This window comes from Barbus barbus (genome assembly GCF_936440315.1).
Source record: "Barbus barbus genome assembly, chromosome: 39".
In the NCBI taxonomy this organism is placed as follows: Eukaryota; Metazoa; Chordata; class Actinopteri; order Cypriniformes; family Cyprinidae; genus Barbus; species Barbus barbus.
Genome location: NC_136717.1, coordinates 21555422 through 21578933, shown reverse-complemented (window position 1 = coordinate 21578933; position 23512 = coordinate 21555422). Strand labels below are relative to the sequence as shown.

General features: G+C 38.5%; 1 protein-coding gene across 1 annotated transcript in view; it reads left to right on the top strand.

Annotated features, from left to right (window-relative positions):
* LOC306858975 (adiponectin receptor protein 2-like) overlaps positions 1-23045 on the top strand; it is a 39320-nt gene extending 16275 nt beyond the window's left edge. Inside the window, exons 2-8 of the mRNA XM_079399792.1 lie at positions 2632-2918; positions 15249-15389; positions 17135-17306; positions 18632-18818; positions 21166-21353; positions 21536-21729; positions 21826-23045. Coding sequence (XP_079255918.1) covers positions 2871-2918; positions 15249-15389; positions 17135-17306; positions 18632-18818; positions 21166-21353; positions 21536-21729; positions 21826-21954 — 1059 coding nt within the window. The 5' untranslated portion in view covers positions 2632-2870 and the 3' untranslated portion in view covers positions 21955-23045. The remainder of the gene's footprint in view (positions 1-2631; positions 2919-15248; positions 15390-17134; positions 17307-18631; positions 18819-21165; positions 21354-21535; positions 21730-21825) is intronic.
* The last annotated feature ends 467 nt before the right edge of the window (positions 23046-23512 follow it).

Here is a 23512-nt window from a genome sequence, read left to right as displayed (position 1 = left end):
TCCAGCAGTCAGACAGCATGGATGTATGCCTTTTTTAGGTTCTGGAGAAGATACACCGGATCTAAGTGATAGATTATGGAGTTGTAGAAAGAGAGAGATGTAGTTTTAAGTCTGGTGTCACGGATCAGCGACACTCTCTCAGGTGTTCTTTGACAGTTCTTGCAGTGCCAGAGCACAGCGTCAAGACTACCGTCCTTCGAGAATGAAACTTGTCTTTGCGGATATGGAATCGCTGACAAATTCCCGAGCTGTGACAATTTAGAGCTGAAAACACAGAAAAGTTAGCTGCCAGTTGGTCAGCTGTTTGAGTGGCAAAGGAAAATCAATTTCAAATGTCACTACCTCCCCCCCTGCTTTCCTGTACTCTCTGGTAAGCACTTTTGCTAGCTGGTGTCTCAATTGATTTCTTTCTTTGTCAGTATCATTTCTGCAGAAAAAGTGTGAGCTACACAATGGAAAATGACTACCTGCGTCTTTGGAAGTGTATTTTGATCATGAATAGATTGTCCCCGATATCTGTATAAGCGTGTTTAAGCTTTGTTCCCAGGAATACTGCTAGACACTTTGACTTTGTTCACACTGCACAAAAATCCAATCCGCTTTTTATATCTGATCTTTCTGAAATATAATTTCTCAAGTGTTGAAATCAGATCTGTAGGTTCAGATTGTGTAATCAATATCCGGTGTATTTATCTATGTTGATCGATATAGTATAGATGTACATGTCCACACGATGCCAAGAGACTCGTACAAAACAACTGCTCACGTTTATCAAGAAAACTCAATGCCATGCTGAAAGTTGCTTTAAAGTGCATGAGAACATAAGCTACTCCGATGACACTGACTCGTTCACTTATTCACTGCATAGTCTGCTATTTGAGGATTGAGTGAATGATGTATTTTGGAAGTAATGCTGTGTATTTTTTTTTTTCTACCAAAATAAAAGCTTAATGGTTGGCCATTTAAAGAACAAAAATAAATACGTAAATAAAGAAATGCCAATATTAGTACTGCAATTTTTTATTTATTTTTTTACCCAAATTGTATAGCCGTACTGAATAAAAAATTAGTTGCAATTTGTTCTGACTGTTCAAACTGAGACTCTTCAAAAATCTGATTCAATCTGATTTCATACAACTTGTATGCAGCTTTATCCATCAGATTGGTGCTTTTTTGTAATCTTAACATCAGAAAAACACAAGTTGTGTGCAAGGCAAGACTCAACAGCTGTAGGATTGCATAAGCATATGATGCTCATGTGGAAGTTAATTGATGCCAGAGTCTTTGAGCAGCCATTTATTAACTGAACATAATGAATGAGCTGATAATTAACCGATAATGACTTGTTGGCTCCTGCCCACCCTCTGAATGGATGGATGGACAGATGTATGGAGACACTGAAACTGTTTGTATCAGATTTCTCCTCAGGCACAACAGTCCTGCACTGCATGCCAAGGAAGCAAAAGGGGTCAGTTTCAAACTTCAGTGTGTCACATGATACCAAAATGGTTTGTGACACCAGAGAATGCTGAACTTGAGAAGAAGAGGGCATCGTCTTGTTTTTGCCAAACTGGACACAGACCACCTTGCAATTAGAGTTTCTAACTGAATCTGATTTCCTGGCTTGTGAACACGCAGCTGTTGCCACACTTTTCATTTACAAAAGGAGTGAAACTCTAAGCAGACGGATGCTGTCAGTTTCACAGCTGTGGCTGTGAAGCCTCTCGCTTCTGTGAGCTTGGCAGACTGCTCAAGGCTTGCAGCTGATACCAACTCAAATTAAACGCACTTCAGGCTGGCAGAGAGCATTTGAAGGAGAGGGCTGATGTCAGTTATTGGTCAAATGCTGTAGATGTGGCACAATAACCGGGCTAATCTGTATTTCGTCAGAATTTGGATGCAGATTGCGAAGAGATCCTGATTAGCCTTGTTAAAACATTGTCTTTTTATCATTTAATGCAGAAGCTTTGGGCACCAGATTAGCTTTTTAGCATGACTTGAGATATTTAGCGACACTGGACCTCAGGTGACCGGTTTTAACTCAAGTGCCCTTGTATGGTACGAAAACCCTGGCTGAACTGCAGGGGTTGCAACATCTGATTGCTGCAGTCAGGATGAAAGTATTGCATTTTTAGCTTGGATTAAGGCTACGTCGGTTCTTGCACATACGTTTTTGACCCACTACTAATAGGCAGCATCACTGATTTCAAAACCTGTTGTGAAACAGGATTTATTAACTTCTCTGTAGTTTCATTGAGTTTTTCTTACTCCGTTCATAGAAAGCCCATTACTGTTAGTCTTATGTAATTTAACACCCCGGCTGACCAAATGCATAACTTCTCAATCGTTGCAGTCACATGTATTTTACTGCCATCTAACCCCATAGTTTTAGCAAACAGAAGTAAATGGGCATTGATTGGAGCCAGTTTAGCTGCTGGTGTTTCAGAACATAAAATTTGGCAAATGTATGATTCTTATTTACTTATATCAAGTAACAACCCATTGTGCTAATTATGGAAACATAATGAATGTGGGCTTATTTAGACTACCGTTCAAAAGTTTGGGGTCCGTAAGATTATTATATCTTTTACAGTCTATTATATTTAATGTTATTTCTTATGTTTTTACCAGGTCCATCAGCAACTCGCGTGTTCTGCTGTGAATCCACGGAGGAAAGTTTGAGTTGAGCTCACTCTCGGTCTAGTGTGGTCCAGCATCATTAAGAAAGAGCTGCAGCAACAGGAAGCAAGCTGGACGGGGGGGAGGTGAGGGAGGACGAGGGCGTTGCCTTTGTCCTGAGACACAGAGTCTGTACCAGCAGCGATACTACTGACCCCACCCACACATCCACCTCAGACGGCCAAGACACCATGAGTGCCAGCGCAGATCACAGATCGGACGGCCCCACACATAACGGGGTGAGTGCAGAACCACAGAGGCCATTACTATTTACTAATGAGAAACTGGTTAGCTTTTATCAGACTTAATCAACCATCCTGCTCCCTAGATATTGGCATTGACATAAAAGACATACTGGTCGACCACCGCTCCTGTTTGTTATAGGAGTGGGACATAATAAAGCGAAAAGCTAGAAGTAGTGCATGAAGCTCCCTTAACCTTGGTAAAACATGAACACACAGCTTTGAGTGCTTTCTAGCAGCTTAATCAAATACACCAATAAATTAGATATTAATAGCATAGTCCTCTGACAAGTAATGCAGTTCATTAGCCTGACTGACCATTTTAATGGTTTGTAGCAACTTGGCACATTAGAAATTCATTTCGTGTGCCATCACAGGTGTTTGTGTGTAGGCCTTTTCACGAATCTTCATCTGATCAGATTTAATATGTTTAGTATAAAAGTGTATAAACCATAAATCGCCCTTATCTATAGCAAAGGACACAGAAACCTTCCATTTCAGACACATTGAAATGCATATATATATATATATATATATATATATATATATATATATATATATATATATATATATGAATATGATCACAAGTAGCTTATACTGCTTGCTTATAAATAATTCTCACTCAAGATAAGTGCACTCACTTGAGAACTCAATGGACTGTTTATAAAAGCTAATGAACTATTAATGGATACTTTACAGTGACTGCACACACTCTAATTTGCATCTGTAGTCCATTATGGCCCGAGAGACCAGCAGATTCATCATTTGAGGTGTGGCGTATAGTAGAACTGCATAGGGATCATGTACCTGTGCATTATTTGTTTTTGTGAGCTATAATTACTCCTCCCAGTCCAATATAGACAGAGAAAGTCCTCTAGTCTCAGAGGAGTCTGTACGGGCTCAAAAGGTTGTGGTCTATGGAGCAATCCAGATTGGTTTAGTCAAGTCTGCTTTATTGTCAATTCTTCCACATGTACATACATACAGAGAATTGAAATTGCATTACTCTCAGACCCTTGGTGCATACAGTTAACATTTAAGACACTGACAGTAGACGTTCAAATACGGATAAATACAGTTTAAACATATGTACATACAACTATACAGATATACAAATGAGGACATTTGTAGAAAGAGATAGATAAAGTGGCATAAGGCACATGGCAGATAGAGTGCAAACCAGTTAAATAAAACAAAACTGCAGATATGTGTAGTGCAAGAAGAGCTTATCAGTCTGTTAAAGTGACAAGAGAACAGTCTTTTATCAGACTATCTGAAGAGGTCATTTACAGCGCCCGAAGAGACGGGCGCTGTAAATGTCCTGGAGGGAGGGGAGAGAGACACCAACGATCTTCTCAGTTGCTCTCACTAGGCATTGAAGTGACTTGCAGCAGGATGTGTTGCAAGCGCCATACCACACAGTGATGCAGCTAGTCAGGATGCTCTCGATGGTGCCTCTATAGAAGGTGCACATGATGGGGGCCGGGGCTCTGGCTCTTCTAAGTTTGCGGAGGAAGTAGAGACACTGCTGTGCTTTCTTGGCCAGTGCTACAGTGTTGTTAGTCCAGGAGAGGTCCTCTGTGATGTGCACACCCAGGAACTTGGTGCTGCTCACTCTCTCCACAGTCGCACTGTTGATGGTCAGAGGGGCATGCTGAGTGTGTACTCTCCTGAAGTCAACAACAATCTCCTTCGTCTTCTCCACATTCAGAGAGAGATTGTTGTCACTGCACCACCCGGCCAGGAGGCTCACCTCGCTCCTGTAGTTTGTCTCATCTCTGTTGCTAATGAGGCCCACCACAATAGTGTCATCCGCAAACTTAATGAAGAGGTTGGAGTTGTCTGAATGTGTGCAGTCGTGGGTCAGCAGAGTGAAGAGGAGGGTTTAGGAGAGGAGGGTTTAGATGAGGATGAAGAGGAGGTTTAGATGAGGATGAAGAGGAGGTTTAGATGAAGAGGTTTAGATGAAGGATGAAGAGGAGGTTTAGATGAGGATCGTAGGAATATGCTTAGACAGAAAGAGACCATTACATTCAAGCAGCTCAGTTGATATTTTCCTATTCATTTGGTTTGATATTGCTTTGTTTATATTACATACCCAGTTTTGAATAATTTGTATCCACATCTCTACATCAGCTACATGTTACACTGATATGCAGATAGCTCTAACAGTGTTAGGAGGTTTAAAGAGGACTCTCTTTGTATTTGTATGAGCTGTCCGCGTCTGTTATTTTCATGCCTCCAACACAAATACACACAATGGTTGTGTATTGTGTAATATGACTCTTTCAACATTTGTGTCAGGCATTGTGAGCCACGTGGCGGTTGGCTGCCGAGGCTGTGGCGTGGTGTGGTCAGGCAGGGCAGGTGTAATACTATCCCATCCCCAGAGCAGACGCCCCACTGGCTTTTCGGGTTAAGGTAGATCCACGACAACAAGGCCAGGCTGATGAAATTTTAAACAGTCCTCAGGACACAGTAATAGACACTGTTCGGTGTTTATTTTGCATCATGTTTCTGGTGGACATGGTTGAGTTTGTGTGTCAATTTAGGACTACCGTTTTTGTACAACTGAGAGAAATCTGTTTTAAATTTAAAGAGCGTTTAATTGGATCATTTGTCCATCGATACACAGGAGATACTGTGGCATGTGAGCATACCTGGAAAATGAGAATCGACTATTTTACCTAGAGTATGCCATAATTGATCTGGTTCACAGAACCAGCTGTAGATTTTACACCTTTGTGCTTAAAATTAGCATGTTTTTTTCCCATATGTATTTGAATATGTCTTAGTCATTCACAGAGGATTCATTTTTACACTCCATATTTTCTTTAAATGTTGGTCAGTGTAAACATTTGCAAGACCAATTAATGGACCAGTCAGAAGAATCTGGTGGTGGGATAAACACGTTTAAAGAAATATAAGAGAAACTTATTTTATTCTATTAATACCATTAAAGAGCAGCGGTGCGTCTTGGATGGTGAGGGCATCGAGGAGAGTTGAAGTCAGGTCAACTTTATGGTAAAGAGCTTTGACACGATTCGGCGGCAACCAATCAGAATGTAGAAGTTCTCCACTTGAGAGGATTTCAGAGAACGCAGTCCTGTAAACTTTGGTTCCGACCACATTAGTTCCCAAGCATTTTTGTAATGTAATTGATTTCCTCAAAACGACATCAATTTGACCAATTACATTAAGGCTACACTTCAACCAGGACCGTTTGTAATGTAGGCTGCGCACAAATTAACGTTAATGTTAATTAAAGGCTAGTTAACATCTCCTATAAACTGCATGTTGAAATGAACCGGGAACACAAAAGCCACACCACACAAATTGCTTTTAATTAGTTAAGTTCTTTTTCACATTTAAAGTGTTTCATGTGGTTAACACACCCTGTTTGCGGTCAGTCTGCACAAGATCAACAAGCTTGTTTGCTTTGCAGCCCCTTTAAATACAAGACAAACATTCGATCTACATCAGAGAGTCCACAAATCTTTCTACAGCATTGCTGGCAGGATGGCCAGGGCGAATTTTGACGCTCTCGCCAGCGGCGATGTGAACGCACCGTTATAGTCAGTTCCACCTTGCTGTTTTAACTCTAGACTGTATCTTGTGTGACCGGTCCCATACTTCTCTGAAGAAATATTCTACATTCCTTTGTTTTATATTTTGACTTACTGCTAAAAAAAACATTGCTTTAACATGGAATGCAGTGGGTCATACGGTGAGCCTATCTTTTCCGCTTGTCAAAGCATGTTCTAAAGCTCAGTACACTAGTACAAATTCACCTGTAAACTGGGTTATAGGTCACAAAACAACTACTGCTTTCATGTAAGGCATAAAGATGCTACAATAGACGGTTCTCTCTCATATTTAAGTTTTAAGTAAAGCTGCAGTGCTAGGGTTGCATTGAGGAATTGATATCCAGGTGCTACTGTTCTTAATGAGAGAGGGTGGATTTCATACGTTTGCTTTATGCTCTTTGGTTTTCCAAAGGTAACAGGTTGTTTTCCTCCAATCCGCAGCTCTGCCTTAGTGCTATGGCAACAGTCTAATTAGATGATTGCTTTTTGTATGGCAACAGTTGGAAGACTGGAGATCTATCGGCTCCACAAGGTAAATTTTTAACCAGGAACTATTTGTTTCTGTTGATTGGAAGACTAAGCTATTTTTTTTTTTTCTAATAAAGGGGGGTAAAGTTGAACATCCATTAGTCTAATCACTCTTATGGGATGATGTCTGGTGGACTAAAAACTGTTTAATTTCTCAGATGTACGTCTCTGATAACTCTGTCTCACCACACACAGTCAGAACTTCCCCCTGGTGCTTTCCAGTTTGTGGTATTTCTATGGTATTTCTTGTTCTTCTTTCTAATCAGTGACACACATTTTATTTTACCATTAACGGGTAGCTTAATTGCACTTGTTAATTTCTCAGGAAGCCAAACTAGAGAAGTGCATTTGTCAAGTCTAAATCTCTGGAAATGCCTGTCTTCCCAAACTGTCCAATTCCTTGTATTTGTTATCGATGTTTTGGTCACCGAAGTAACCAGTGCTCTTGTAATTAGTTTGATCATTCCCATGTTTCTCTTTCTGGAACTCGGGAAGGAAGATATTTTTGGATAAAGAGCATTATTAATTCCAGCTTCCTATCCCTCTAGAGATTCGTTTGAAAAATGTTTTTTAGTGTCTGTGTGCACATGAAGTGAGATTTTGAGTCAGCGCATTAGCGTCACATGCGTGCGGCAACACTGGCTCTGGGGTTAGTCTGTATAAAGGTCAGTTCCTGATTGAGCAAGAAACTGTGCCGAACATGTGATGTTTATCATGGAAAGGAGAGGACTGAAGACTGGTGAAAGGAAGGAGAAGATTAAGAGGAATAGATGGTCTTGTGTCCCCGACTCTGTGGATTTAAACACGTGACCCTAAGAGCCTGGTAAGGCGAGCAGGGAATGTCACCAGGATTCCTAGTGAGCAATGACAGAGATGGCGGAAAATTAGTCTTGTGGGACAGTGTCTCCCTGGACAGTCTTGCTCCCATAAGGGGTTTCTTTCTCAGTAGTGCTTGTAACAGTAACCTGAGAGCATGGATGGCACAAAAGTTTTGTGACTATCCACATCCAGGCAGTCCATATCAAGCCAATCTTACTGTAACAAAGGTTATCTATGTGTACCATTTAAGATGGTATGAAAATGAAAACATTTGAACACAAACAGAGTGTTGTTCTCTGTACACAAGTCATATGATGTATTTTTCTGCTAGCCTTAAATGATTGTTATCAGTCACAAATAGTGCTGGCCAAACCAGCTTAGCTGGATTGCATTCTGCCTTCAATGAACCGAGGACAAATGTTGTTTTGCAGGACAAATCTGTGTTTCAGGCTGTAAGCTGGGGCAATGTGGTTCTCTACAGACAGGGAAATGAACTAAACATGTTGCTTTGAATTCTTGGAACTTCTCAGACGGTTGCACAATCGCAAGTTCTGGAGCGCACATGCAATCTTATCCATAGATTTTACTCCTCGTCCAGTTCTGCTGACCAAGACTGACCTTCAAACCCTAGACATGTTATCAGTGCTGAGATATCGGAAAACTGTATCAGGAGGAGACTTTAACTACACTACAAGGGTCAGAAATATATATTTTTGTAAGAAATTAGTGCTTTTATTCAACAAACACATTGTTGATCAAAAGAGACAGCAGAGTCATAACATTACAAAATGTTTCAAATAAATGCTGTTCTTTTGAACTTTTAAAATACATTTTTAAATTGTAATATTCCACAATCAGTGTTGGGAATTAACTAGTTACATGGTAGTTATGTAACAAAATACTGTAATCAGTTACATTTACTGAGATAAAACGTGTAATTAAATTTAGTTTCTTTTGAAAATGTTAAAGATTACATCTGAATACACACACACACAGAGACAATTTAATCGATTTCTTTCCCAAATTGCATTGACTGCTGTAAAATACTCAGTATGTTGAGTACTACTGTAAAGTTAACCCTTCCTGGTTTAAATGTCTGAAAATGTGTGAAACATTCGTTAGAAATTTAGAAAATAAATCAGTGTAATCAATTGTAATCAGTTACATCAACAAAGTACTTGAAATAGTTACACTTCTTATTACATTAGTTAACTTGTAATCTGTAACCCCCAACACTGTCCACAATATTACTGTGTTTTTGATGCATCCTTGTTGAGCATAAGAGACTTCCTTCTAAGTATACACGACAACATTTTCAAAACGATTTGCGTTTACAAACATCTGCGAAAATGGCCAAAAACGCTGTATTACATATGCCAGGCCAGTGGTTGGTGCTGTCACCTTGTTGGTAAACCGTACCTGTAGGGAAGGGACTACATAAAAGGGATTTTATGATGTATATGATGTGTCTCGGCTGTTGGTTGTAATATTGAAGTAAATCCACACTTTGCTGAAGAAGCATTTGTAAACTCTTGAGCAGCAACAACACTACCATGTACTCCGCCATTGTGTTTGTTTGTTCGCACTTGCCTTTAAAATCGACATGTACTGTGTATGTCTACATACTTAACAGTACGCGCATGACGTCACCGTTTTCAAAGATTCCCGTTTTGGGTGTTTACACGGAAACTATAACAACGGCTTTTTCAAAAACTTCCACTTTTAAACCCGTTTTCAAATTTATGCGTTTTCAGTCCCCAAAATGCTGTTGTCATGTAAACAAACAGTGGAAATGCATAAAAAGTGTCGTGTAAACGGCCCCTAAAACATTAACAAACATCCTAATAACAACTTCAAACTTTGAATGTTAGTGTTTATGGCAGCATCTCACCATTGCTTAGCTTATCAAGTATACATATGCTTTGGAGGAATGTGAGGGGAGTTTAATGACTTTTAGATGTAATAAAATGTTCTGGTTGAGAGATACGTAGGTGTTGTAGCTGAACTGTTGTAGCCTCTGAACTTTACTAAATGAGACACGTTGCCCTCCCACTGAGACCATGCTATTCCAGGAGCTAGCAACAGGATGTTCCCAGCATTCCAGGAATTGAAACGCAGTCATATACCTATCAAACCCGTGCTACTTTGCCAAACCTCGGCTTCTGTTGTTTGTCACTGAACACGTGCTCCTCTCGCTCAAAATGTCTCATAAGGTCTTTCAAAGCCACCTTAGAGTGCCGTGCATATGTACTACAGCTATATTATTTTTATATTCCCAGTGATGAGGTGCCAGCAAGCTTGGTGTAAATACTTTGACCGTCTTCACACGGCTGTCTATTGAAGTTTGAGTGGTGTGTACCATCATAACTGCTTACACTGTTGACTTAATGAGGTCTTTTAATGATGGAACATGCCTTCACACTTTGTCCTCACCAGACCCGATGTGATAAAGCGCCAAACGATTAATCACATATCTTCCATGAGTTTTTGTGCAAAATAGCTCCAACTGTGTGACATGTTTTGAAGAGCAATTGGTTTCTGTTTTCATCCTGCTTTAACTATAACCTCGGTGTTGCTGTATTAAACATCAAATTTATTCCATCTAAATTAGATTTTTGGCAGCATTTTGCTTTCAATGAGCAGGGTATAATTAATAGACGCTGTAAACTTGTGATGTAGTGGGTGGTTAGATGCTGTCGTATTGAGTCTATGAAGTAGAACCTTTGACGTTAAAAATCCATCATTACAGCAAAGCAGTTTTAGGCTATTCCTTTGTGGTGTTCTTGAATACAAGGCTTGACTCAGCCCTTATCTGTAAAGTAGCTCACATATGATCTGGGTCTAATCTGACTTCTAGACGTGTACTGGAATACAATATGACCTGCTGTCCACTAGCTACTGAGACCCCACGAGACCCCAGAGCTGCCAGAGAGCTCTGCTGGCCTCCTGCAGAGACACAATGTGTTTGATTTTCTGACAAAAATACATCTTGCGTTCATTCCTATTCTTTTTAAGAATAGTATTTGTTGTCTGTTTAATTTTTTTATGAAGTTTAACATTTTGTCTACTTAGAGTAGTGTTGTGGGTAACACATTCAAGGAACACGAGTTAAATCAATTTTTTTCAAGAAAGCAGCACAGTAGCGCATTACTTTTGCATTTGCAACAAAGTATCTGAGTTACTTTTACAAATAAGTGATGCAACTTACTTTTTGACCTGAGGCTTATTAATTTCACTTTTGGTGTGAAAGGGCCTTTATAGTATTTTGTTTGTTTTGTTTTGTTATTAAAAACAAATTTGCAAGCAGCAACATAATGCATTACTTTCCATAAAAGGTAACCAAGTATTGGTTATACTTTTTTGTGGAGTAATGCAATATTGTAATGCATTACTTTTAAATGTAACTTTCCCAAATAATGCTTAAGATTAATGCCATGGAAATTGATTCTTGATTCTTTGAAATTAAGGCATCCAAACTATTTACACTACTGTGCAAATCAGAGAGGCTGCTTGGCCATGTGAAACAAATTTATAACGGTTTCGGTCCAAGAGTCCTTGAATAAAATTTTTATACATGTTCTCTTTATAGTTTGACTTTGCTACATGAACTTCCCTGAACTCTAAAACTTTGATTGCAAGCATTCAGCAACTGTACTGCAAATGCAGCCACTGATGCATCTTGACCATACGTGTTGCTTTATTTTCACCATATGTGGTCGCTTTTAAGTTGCTGGCAGTGTTATTAGCAGGTGGTGGAGTCATGCTAAACCCAGCAAATCAGACAGTCTGCATGTCGTTTAGGCTCAGGCGAACATACTGGAGAGTTCAAGTGCACTGGAGTGCAATGTTACATTTGAAGTGATTTTTTTTATTTTTTTTTATTCTTCCCATCAGGCTCTGTAATAAACCTACATGGTTGTTTTATGAGGTGTAGAGCCAGTGCTTTTTGTATTTACTCTCCCTTTTTCCTTTACACCGATCTATATGAGTTGTCCCAGCTGTGTCCCTGGCAAGCAAAGCAAACTGTTTTTTTTTTTCCCCCTCTGTCTGGCAGGAAAGTGATTATGGTTCTTGATGATCTCTAGAGAGGGTCATTACATCCAACCAATCAGTGCATGCAGTGAACATAACAATGCACGTCTCAATTACTCTGGGATTAAGGGCGGTGTGATGTGACCAAAATCTTACATTACAGCATGAGTCATTTTAGATCACACAGCTATCATAATACAGATTTATTTTTTTGGTGGAAATTCAGTAGCAAAATTATTTTTATAATAAATAACCATGTGGCAATGCCTATTTTTATTTATTTAGATTTTGGATGGACACAAAAAAAGCTGAGAAAATTATTTATTTATTTTAATGTATCATTTTAGCATTATTTTATATTTTTGATCATTTAAATAAATTATATTTATAAAGTTAAATATTTCATAAAATGTATACTGGTTGACCCATTTTATATACAGTTTTAAAGCGCATACCTTTATCTGGGAAAGTGTTGATTTTGAAAGCTGCAAAAGTTACAAAACCATCTCTAAATTTGTGGTTGCATTTCTCATGATAACTAATTTATCTGATGTGAAGAGGTGCTTCATTACAGGTCGAAGAGAGTGAGAGACCTGTTGTATGACTGTGTGTTCACGCATGCCTTTGTGAGGTGTGCACATCGATGGCTTGTTTGGGATTGTTTTTAGGGTGTGTTTGAGTATTCCTTTGACCTAAGATGACAACCATTGCTATGGAGTTCATGTCATTTCACACACTGTTCTCCCGAACATACTCAAACTGGAAAATGAACTACAGCATGTGTCACGACACCAGTTTGAGTCCCCTTACAAACACAGTGTGTACAAGATTCATTTGTCTCATTGGCTTCTTTATAGGCCTTTTAAGCCCAGTGAGAGCACTATATGGGACCCTTTTTAGGCATAAAGTACCCTAACAGGAACACTTGCTCTTCATACAAACACATTCACAGGAAGCAAGGGTGATACATTTGTCAGAGCTGTGGATAGCACCCTTGAATATCTCCGCATTAGGGTGAAACTGGCAGACGCCACACATTTAATATGCACAAATACTCTTGTAATGAGAGCGACCCGAACACAGTCAGTCTTACAGCGTGCCATCTTGCTGGCAGGCATCAGAAGTAGGTTATTCATGGATTATAGCTCCAGTTCTGGTCCTGCTCGGCTCCTCTTGATGACAAGACAGACACACTGTTAGCTGATCGGCCTTTTAACCATGACCTCTCGGTTCACAGGTTTACTTGTTCATGGAAGTGTCCCAGAATTTGCTTGTTAGATGGATAGTTTGTCAGGTGAAAATATATTTAGGACTCTTGGGAGTCTATTTCACTGAATTGCACAATGCCTGGTTCATCTCATTCACACTCAGGACATTGTCAGGAACATAATGACCTTTAACCCTTCAACTACACCTGTATTTGATTTGTAATATTTACTAATGTCCAGACAATGTTTTTATTGGTTTATAAACCCATAATTCTAAGGAATAAACTTCATTCAAATGATTGGACTTATGATTTTTGCCAGATTTTATTATCTGCCTGGCATAGAATATGAAAAGGGAATATTTAATAAATTTTTATAATTAAAATGATAGTTTAATTCTGATAATTGTATGTTTTTTTTTAATTTATTAAAAAACAGTGTTATTATTAATAATAATAATAATAATATTATTAAATACTTTATTTAAATATATAATTTTGATATCATATATACAATTAACAATATATTAGTGTTACAAATTTTAATGTTAATATATTTTTCTACTTTTTTTATGGTCTTAAGTTTTATTGTGTGTGTGTTTATTTTAATTGGTAAATGTCGCATTTGAGCCATTCATCCATTTTACTTGGGTTGTTTGAACTTTGAAGACCTGTGTGAAGAATTGCCTTATTTGATGTAAAAATGTAGTTAGTCTTTCTGCTAATCTGGAGATGTTGAATAGCTGAACTCAAGGCTGAATAAGTTTAGAAACCACTGAAGCGTGTCTATTTATGGACCTTAAAGCCTTAAAGCGCTGCCGGGCTGAAGCAAAAAGTAGGTGCAAGAACGGAAGCGTCTGTTTCTGATTTTATTGACTGACTGCACCTAATTACAGAGTAAAAGAAATGTGGTTCAGATGCATTCGCTGTTGAATCTTGTCTTCTGTCGTCTGTGTGTGGTTACACTGTCAAAATAGCACTGAACACACTGCTGTAGGACCCCTGCTGACTGTCCACTGGAAGTGACGCTAACTCTCACCTACATTCTTGCCTCTGCTTCGGTTATACCTTATTCTGTTGAGGACACCCTCCAGCTGTGTGTGTGTGTGTGTGTGTGTTTCTCAGTATTAGCCTGAGGAAAGAGGAGGGGGGCTATTCTTAAAGCTGCTAGGGAATTAGTACCACGCTAATGCCATGTCAACACTGATTACTGAGACACTGATTGTCCCAGTGGCCAAGTCTGATCTGCTTAAGAGAGGCTTGTTAACCTGTACTACTAAACAACACTTCCCACTTTCACCCTCTGCAACCCTTTCTCCTTCTATCTTATCTGTTTGTCCAGCAGTTTGCCACAGATTTGCTACAAGGCAAAGCCCACTTGATATTTATTTAATGCAGGCTGCTTTGGGAAAGCCTGTGTGTGTTTGTTTATATATCTGAGCAGTGGCAGTACCTGAGAGAGTGACTTTACCCTGATACTGTTAATAGTTTGTGTTAGTGATGTTTGCACATGCACCCTAGTGTGTTCAACATTATATTTGATAGATGAGCGTATATAAGCCCCTTGGGGACTATCTTTATGCCCCCCCCCCCGATTGTTGGAATAAGCACACACTGTGCGCAGAGATAAATTGGAGCGAGTCAGCAGGGCTTTGCTTCCAACACACAAAGCGCTGAGAACATGCCATAAGCAAGGTCATACCAATCAATGCAGTATTAATTAAATTGAGTGTGTGTGTGTATTAGAGTACTTGAATGACCTTTTGTATGGGCTGGGAGTTTAATGTCTCAGTTGACTGGATGTTTGGGTCAGGATGGTCGACGTTGTCCATTTAATTTACCTACATTTATTTTAATTTTTTTATTCTTTAATTGAAATATTTTTAATATTTTAGTGCAATATTTATAGAGATGCACCTTTACCTTTTTATAAAATGTAATTAAAATAAAACCATAAACAACCTTATTTCATTGTATTTATAATACTAATAAAAAAATATTTTTTGTATATAATATTTATATATATTATTTTACAAATACTCTTTCTCTCTCTAAATAGATTTTACAAACAAAAAATGCATAAATGGTGAAATTTAAAAATAATATACACTGTCAAATTATGCTGAAACCTGACAACTTCGTGTTTGTTTTCAGTGTCTCTTTGCGAGGAGGGTGGTACATGGAAAGGAGGAAACAGCAGAAAGAGAAGAGGAAGAAGAGGATAAGAGCTCTGATGAAGGCCTTCTGCTACAGGCACACCATGCCATGGAGAGGATGGAGGAGTTTGTGCACAAGGTCAGAGACTCAAGTTCATCTCTCACGCACACGTACTTGTTTCACAGCTCCGTAAAAAAACAGATGTGCATTATCGTTGAGTTTCTATGTCGAGGGCCATACAGTGAGATTAAGCACATGACATCAGCACACCTGACCTGAGCCAAGTGCTCACAGCTGCTTTTGCACGAACACCCCACAGTCCACCAATACGGAAGACATCCCTGCCAAACCAGACGGCCATATCCTGGCTCCAGCAGCCTCTCGTTTCAATCTTGTATTGAGTCTGCCATATGCAAAGGAACAGGAACTGAAAGCCGTCCTTTGTAACATGTGCTGCAATGCTGAGCCCTATAAACCAGCTCAAGTTTAGTTTGCTTTTTGAGCCCCTTCTGCTTTAATGGCTCTTTCCTTCCTCTCCTCTCTCCCCCTCTGGGGAAGAAGCCAAAGCTTTGTGTCGAAGAGCAAACACAGTGCAAGATCCAATCAGTGCCATTCACTATCAGCACTCAGGTGCAGAGTCTTGAAAGGAACACTTTGAAACGCACATCCTGACAGATGACCAAAAGGCACGTCATGGAGTCGATCAAACAACCTGACCTAGTTTAATTTGTTTTATTTATTTACACACAGAGCTAGATGTTCTCTTGGCCTCTTTGTCCTCGGATGTAGTCACTGCATGTGCTGTACTTATAGGTTTAATCCTGTGGTCACGCCTGTGACTGGTATGATTGCACGGGAGTGGTTTTCATCAGCATGATCTGGCAGAATGCTGCTAAGAAACTGCAAAGCTTCTTCCCAGCAGTGTCACCACAGCTGGTAACGTGAAACCAGACAACCTAGTTTTTAGAACTAGCTCCAGATTCAGCTATATTAGTTTTTTTCTTTTCAATCTTATGAAAGGAACAGCCTACACAGTAGTCTACAAATATAAAAATCTACAATCACAAAGTCTACAATATAAAAATGTTGTACTTGATGTGTTCTTTGGCCCAAACTAGACTCTTTAGTTGAGGGTGGAATAGTTCACCCAAAAATGAAAATTTACTGAATATTTACTCGCCACCCAGGATGAGAGAAATGTACATCACTTGCTCGCCAATGGATGGATCCTCTGCAGTGAATGGGTGCCGTCAGAATCAGAGTCCAAACAGCTGATAAAAACATCACCGTAATCTACAAGTAAAGCCATTTACTGCAGAGGATTGTCTGGTGAGCAAGTAATGCAATGCTAAATTTCTTCAAATTTTTTCTTACAGAGGAGTACATTTTCAGCAAATTTTTCAGTCAACTATTCCATTAAACTGCACTTGTTTTTATTCAGGTGGCCTGCTATAAATTTCAACTTGCTTTGCTGGATTTACAGGTTCTTGCTCAACCTTGACATTAGTTGACTTGTGCTGCTGTGCTGAAAATGCAGTGTATACTTGTACATGTAATAATACACAAGCTTTGCGCTAACATACATCTGTAGAGCATGTTTTGAGCCTTAGAATTATTTCTGGCTCTCTGTATGTGTAATTTTTGCCTGTGACTTAACTCATAATTACTGTAATGCTTATCTTTTGCTCTCAACTCCTCACATACACTGATGGACTGTGTAATTACTTTCTGAAGTCAAATGAGAGGGCTTTTCTCATGCCAACTAGTAATGCTGACCCGAGCTTGGTGTAATGATATGTTAAAGAGTGGCCAGATATGTCATCTTTTCAAAACTGCAGGGTTGCTTTTGAGATCTTAGTGATTCTTTTAATTTGGTGTCTTAGATGTGGGAGGGCAGATGGCGTGTCATTCCACATGATGTCCTCCCTGATTGGCTGAAGGATAATGATTTCCTGTTGCATGGGCACCGGCCGCCCATGCCCTCCTTCAGGGCTTGTTTCAAGAGCATCTTCAGAATCCATACAGAAACAGGCAACATTTGGACACATCTTCTAGGTAAAATGCACTTACACACACATCATTTACAATGTGTTAAAACATTTATTTTGCTTCTAAAATTTGAATGATATTTAATTTAAATATAATTACATTTAAATGAAATTAGAACAAAAACTACTCCCACATGTAAACAATTATAAACCACATTTAAATGTATTTTATATATTTATAATACAGATAAATAGAATAAACAGAAATACACAAATATAAATTATATAATAAAATATTAAATTTAAATAAAATTGGATTTAAGGCGAGACACTGCAGGTGAATAGGGTAAAAAAAAGTTATCACCTTACTTACCTAGTTGATTGATAATTGCAAACATTTTTTGTATTAAGCTTTCTAAAATGTTAGGTTTAAATATGCAAATGATGCATTAATGAAATATGCGCTAATTTGCATACATTTCTAGAACAAAAATCTAAACACTGGATGAAGTCAAAATTCTTATTTCATTTTATTGACATAAGAGTCAAGTTTTTACAGAGGGAATTTTGCGAATCTCATTTTGTCACTCCATAATTCAGAAAATACTTAGACAGAAAACAATACGTTTTCACAATGTTTTGGGGAGTGGAAATTATATATGAACAAACACCTCTGTAAACAACTTCAGGATATAGACCGGAATAAAGATGTAAAGTTTGGTGTGGGTAAGTGCTACTGAAGTGGAGATATATGGCTCAGTGTAGGAGAGAACTCATTTTGAGAAAACGGCCTTTAAAAATGTATTGTAATTGAAATCGATTGACGCAAATAGATAAAGTGCTATAGAAGAAACATTTAACAGTGTCTTTTGAATGTTTTCTTTCCACTAGTCTAAAAAAATACTTTATGAAAAACAAAAAAGGCCAAAATCTCATTTGTTTTTACCTGCAGTGTCTCCCCTGAAATAGAAACAAAATAAACATCAGAACAGTTAACGTTTATTTTCTGCATGCTCTACTGCCACCTAGTGGAGAAATGTGGTCATTCTTCACATAACATTGAATGCAGAGGCTGGTATAAAGGTCATGCTAAACATAGACTGTGGGTGTAGGTAACGGTATCGATCATGAGGTAAGATCGTAATGTGCAGCTATTAATCTTCTACACCTTTGGACTCATGGTGTGACTGAGCCATAATGGACAAAACAGATGTTTGTTGTTGTTCTACTTTTAACTGCTAAGCTTTCTGATGTGCTTTGAGTTCAGTTTGAATTCAATTTTACTCTTTGTACATTGATTTATTGCACTGACCTAAATGATTATTTAATTAGCATATATATGAGTTTAACTCTAACACACACACGTAACCAGTATTTTCCTTGTGTCTACAGGCTGCCTGTTCTTTCTCTGTCTGGGCATTGTGTACATGTTCCGGCCCAATATGTCATTTGTGGCCCCGTTCCAGGAGAAGATTGTCATCGGCGCGTTCTTCCTGGGGGCCATTCTCTGCCTGTCCTTCTCCTGGCTCTTTCACACAGTCTACTGCCACTCGGAGGGGGTGTCCCGTGTCTTCTCAAAGTAAGCACCTGCAACACTCGCTGCATATTTATTTTTATTGAATGTGCAAGGCTTCCAGTTATTTTAGCTGTATAAAACGGCTTATGCTGCTTTATTGCTAACTGGTGTTTCTTCTATTATTTTATTGTAATTTATAAACGCATTGATTTATAGCGCAAAGTTTTACCGTTTACTGCACTGTTATTCTTCTAGTTATTTACCTACAGTGGCTAATAAATCTGAAGTCTCTCACATTCACAGAAAATGGCTTACTTCCACGTTTCAAAATAAGGTGGATAGTAGGGATGGGCGATATGGCCTAAAAAAATTATCACGATAATTTCAGGTATTTATTGCGATAACGATACAAATGACGATATATCATTACAATGTGTAAATATAATACGTATGAATAATTCCATGCAAATGTCAACCTTACCATGAAAAAATTAAGTTTTTACCAAAAGAACAAAACCCTGTTTGAGTTGGGCGTTTAGGTCTGTATTTTACTGCATTAACGTGCTTCAATAGAAATTTGAAGGAAATCGCTATGTTTATCCACCACATATGAGAGGTGGACCTATAGTAAAAATACATTTTCATTCGACTGTATTTCATATTTTGAAATGAGATATCAAAGACTGCCCATTTTTAAATTTGTCAACAGTAAGTATTTTGTAGAAAGATGGAGGCCTGTCTGAAAAGTAAATACACTCACTTAGTCTAAACAGCGATGATTTTTGGATTTATAAGGTCTAGATTTATGACGTCAGGACGCTTCAGCGCTGTCACGTCCGTAACGTAAGATTAAGTTCATTTCATATAGTAATTATTAATGCAATTAACTTGAAACTTTCTGTTCAAAGCCAACTTATGGCCATGCTAATTATGATCAACAGCTCATCTCCATTAATTGCTCATATCAACCATGCGTTACGGACGCTTCATATTAAATCATATGCATACTGGCATGCATGTTTACCACGTTGCTGATGACTGTGTATGGCTATACTGCTGTGATCTGTTTCAGGCTTTCCATATCATAACATTTTAGAAATTAATTCATTGTACTATCTCAGAAATTGCATATTTAACGAGAACATCGTGGAGATTTAGACTGCTTTGCTGTTTGGGTCAGAAATGCACAGGCGGACTGAAGGAAAAATCGCCAAAACTATTTTAAATGTCATATAAATGTTCATTGTTAATATTATCTTATTTAAACTTTTTATGCGTTTCAAACAAACTTGTGGCGCTATCTGCGTTGCATTCATGCAGAGAGCAAGATTTTGCGTGTTCGGCTCGCGCATGCTGAGTGCGACGCACGCTTAAGAGATGTGGGCTACATCATTCTTTGTCTTTTTTTTTTTTTGGTTTTATTTTGTATCATTACATGTTAAAAAATAATTCACTGTTATGCAGATGCAAAATGCTAGACTGCGAATAAGATTAGCTACAGTTTCACATTTTATAAATATTTGAACAATATATTCAGCATATTTAACAACCTGTTTTGTATCTTTATTTAATGCATAAGCGATTTATTAAAACAAGATTGAGGCTATGCTCTAGAGTCTAGACTATTATTCATATTCAAGTGTTTGTGCGGAAAAGAATGCGCATGCATGACAGTGAGGTGCTCGCGCGGATCGCTTGCATTTTTTCCTGATAATGAAACAACTTAAAAAAAGAAAACAAAATTGGGGCTCCTCACATACATGAGAAATATCTCAGGGTTCTACGCTTAATTTTCTTTTTAGGAGCGCTTGTGCCTTGAGCGCACTGTTCACTCCGCACGTGAACAGTGAATCGGGCGCGCACAAAACTACGTCATCAACTAGACTTATCGTTATTATCGTGAGGAGACAAATTTTTATCGTGAGGAGAATTTTCAACGGTATATCGCAAACGATAAGATATCGCCCATCCCTAGTGGATACTGTTCCCAACTATTAGTGAATTTTAAACTGTGGGTGACACTTTATTAGAAGATTCTGTACTTTAATATTTGTTGATGCACTAGGATCACTTTATGGCATATATTAATCTTGGTTAATATTACATGGTAGATAGTTTTTTTTTTTTTTGTCCAAAATAACTGTTAATGTGTATTATGTTAATTTATTAACTTTAAAAATAATCTATATTTAATCATTAAGCAAGATAAAATAATTTGACAATTTAATAGTCAAGAAAGTTGCTAAACATTTTGGCAATTTCATTAAATTGCCCTTTTAATTTTAGTATATTTAAAATTGTTTAATTTAAATTGAATGAATTTTATTTAAACTGATTTTAAAAAAAGTTATTAAATTACTTTAATGTAGATTTTTCTCAACCTCCTTTCTCTATTTTTTTTCTATCACAGGTTAGACTACTCGGGCATTGCGTTCCTAATCATGGGCAGTTTTGTACCGTGGCTGTATTACTCCTTCTACTGCTCCCCTCAGCCCTGTTTCATATACCTGATAGTGGTGTGTATCCTGGGGATCGCTGCCATCACCGTCTCACAGTGTGATTTCTTCGCCACACCACAGTACCGTGGAGTCAGGGCTGGTAAGACAGTCTCTCTCTTCAGGACAAATGTTTGACCTCGTGTTGTGCCTCGTGCCAGTGGTGGTTCATAAATCTCTGCTTGTGCTTGGTGCTTAACAAGTGTTCATTTTGGAGGTCTCAAAATGTCTAATAGTGCAATATAAATAGTTAAATGAATACCTGTCCTGTCTTCTGTGTCTCAGGTGTATTTGTTGGTCTGGGCCTCAGTGGAGTCGTCCCCACGCTGCACTTTATGATCTCTGAGGGCTTCCTGAGGGCCACCACCATGGGTCAGATGGGCTGGCTGTTCCTCATGGCCGTCCTGTACATCACCGGAGCCTGCCTGTACGCCGCACGCATCCCCGAGAGATTCTTCCCTGGCAAGTGTGACATCTGGGTGAGTCTATGTCCTGGAATTCATACAGAGTTCACGATCCACGCTAGCCTCTCATTAAATTTCAATCCTAATCCGTACCTTGTCATTATTTTGCAGTTCCACTCCCATCAGCTGTTCCATATCCTGGTGGTAGCAGGTGCTTTTGTGCACTTCCACGGTGTGTCCAACCTGCAGGAGTTTCGTTACACAGCTGGCGGAGGCTGTGCGGAGGAGGGTGGCGTGTAAGCCCCGTGTCCTGCGGTGCTGGAAACGCACCACTAGAGGGAGACGACGTTTCTCTTACCTTTGCCGCCAACAAGTGTTCCTCCTGCCCATGAGGGGTAAACCTAAGAGGACAGCACTGAATGACAAAGATACCCACCTGTATTATTTTTCTCTTTCCGTTTTTGGTTTGTTCTGTTTTGCCCCCTTAAATAAAATGCATCATGGGATAAGGTGGACACAGGTTGAGGGTGGCAGTTTGTTTCCTAAGTTCATACATTGAGAAAGAAGAGCTTTTTGGCTTGGTCTATTGCTGTTTGATGGTCTGTTTCTGTTTTTTCTTTGTACAAGAAAAAGCTTTAAACAAAAACAAACAAAAAAAATGCAAATGTGTGACCGTTTCTTGGGGTGGGCAGTTAGCCATTTTAAACTTTTTTTTTTTTTCCATGTAAATAAGATTTCTAAAATTTGGGTTATAGATTTGTACGAAAATAAAGTTGTAAAATGTTTTTAAAAAAATGCATTATCATTATATGGTTTAACGGAGGTAAAAGAGAGAACGTGGGAAAGAGACCCATGTGGTCTCTAATCGGAAGCGGCCAACCAGACGCCTTGGTGTTCTGTTATCCTAAGCACAGCTGTTAAGAGGTAAAAACGCACCTGTAGGCCAGTGGGACGCCCTGCACACAATGGAGCCGCCAGGATTTAGCACTCACGTACTCCGCAGGCCTTCATATCGCTGTCAGTGCTGTTTCCTTCCACACAGAAGGCTGGGTTTCCATCTTCTGATTATTTCTCTCTTTCTCTCTCTGTTCTCGTTTTATTCATCTTTGTGAATGTTGATTCAACCTGGTTTGGGAGAAAAAAAAAAAAAAAAATCGATTAAAGACTTGCTGTTTCAAAGTACACAATCATACTTGAGCAGTGCAAGGATGCATTTGTTGTGTAATGTTCTGTGTTCACCATCTGTACGTGATATAATTTATTAAAGAGTTTATGGAAACATTACAAGCTGTAATATTCCACATTTAAACATGAGCAATGTTTGTTTTCTCAGATTTTTACATGCATTGATATTTATTTTAATTTTAAAATAAATAAAAATTAAACTTGTGGTTTGTTTTTCTTTATTTGCTACTGAAGTTCATTTTTGCAGCACCAAGTTAGTTTAAAATCAGTTGCAACATTTAATTCACAATTAGATTTTATTTTATTTTTTTTACAAGTTTTCCTTGTTTTAAGGGCGCTCAAAAGTGTATACATTTCAGGTCATGATAGCCGCTAGACTTCAGAACTACCAATCATTAGTCATTTTAACAATTTCCTGTTGCTAGCATAATTAGTCAGGTGATTGGCTCAAAGCAATCCAAAAAACTGATACACCTGTTAAGGTCCTACTAACGAGTTGGACAGACAGTCATGACTCGAGTAGACTAACTAAACACAAGTGGACACTGTACCTACATCACTTTGACACAACCTATAAAATCAATGCATGGTATCTAACAAATAAGTTGCATAAAGCAAAGTTGCTCGTTTTACAGTTTTCATATAAGCCCTGTCAGTAATGTTAAAGAATGAC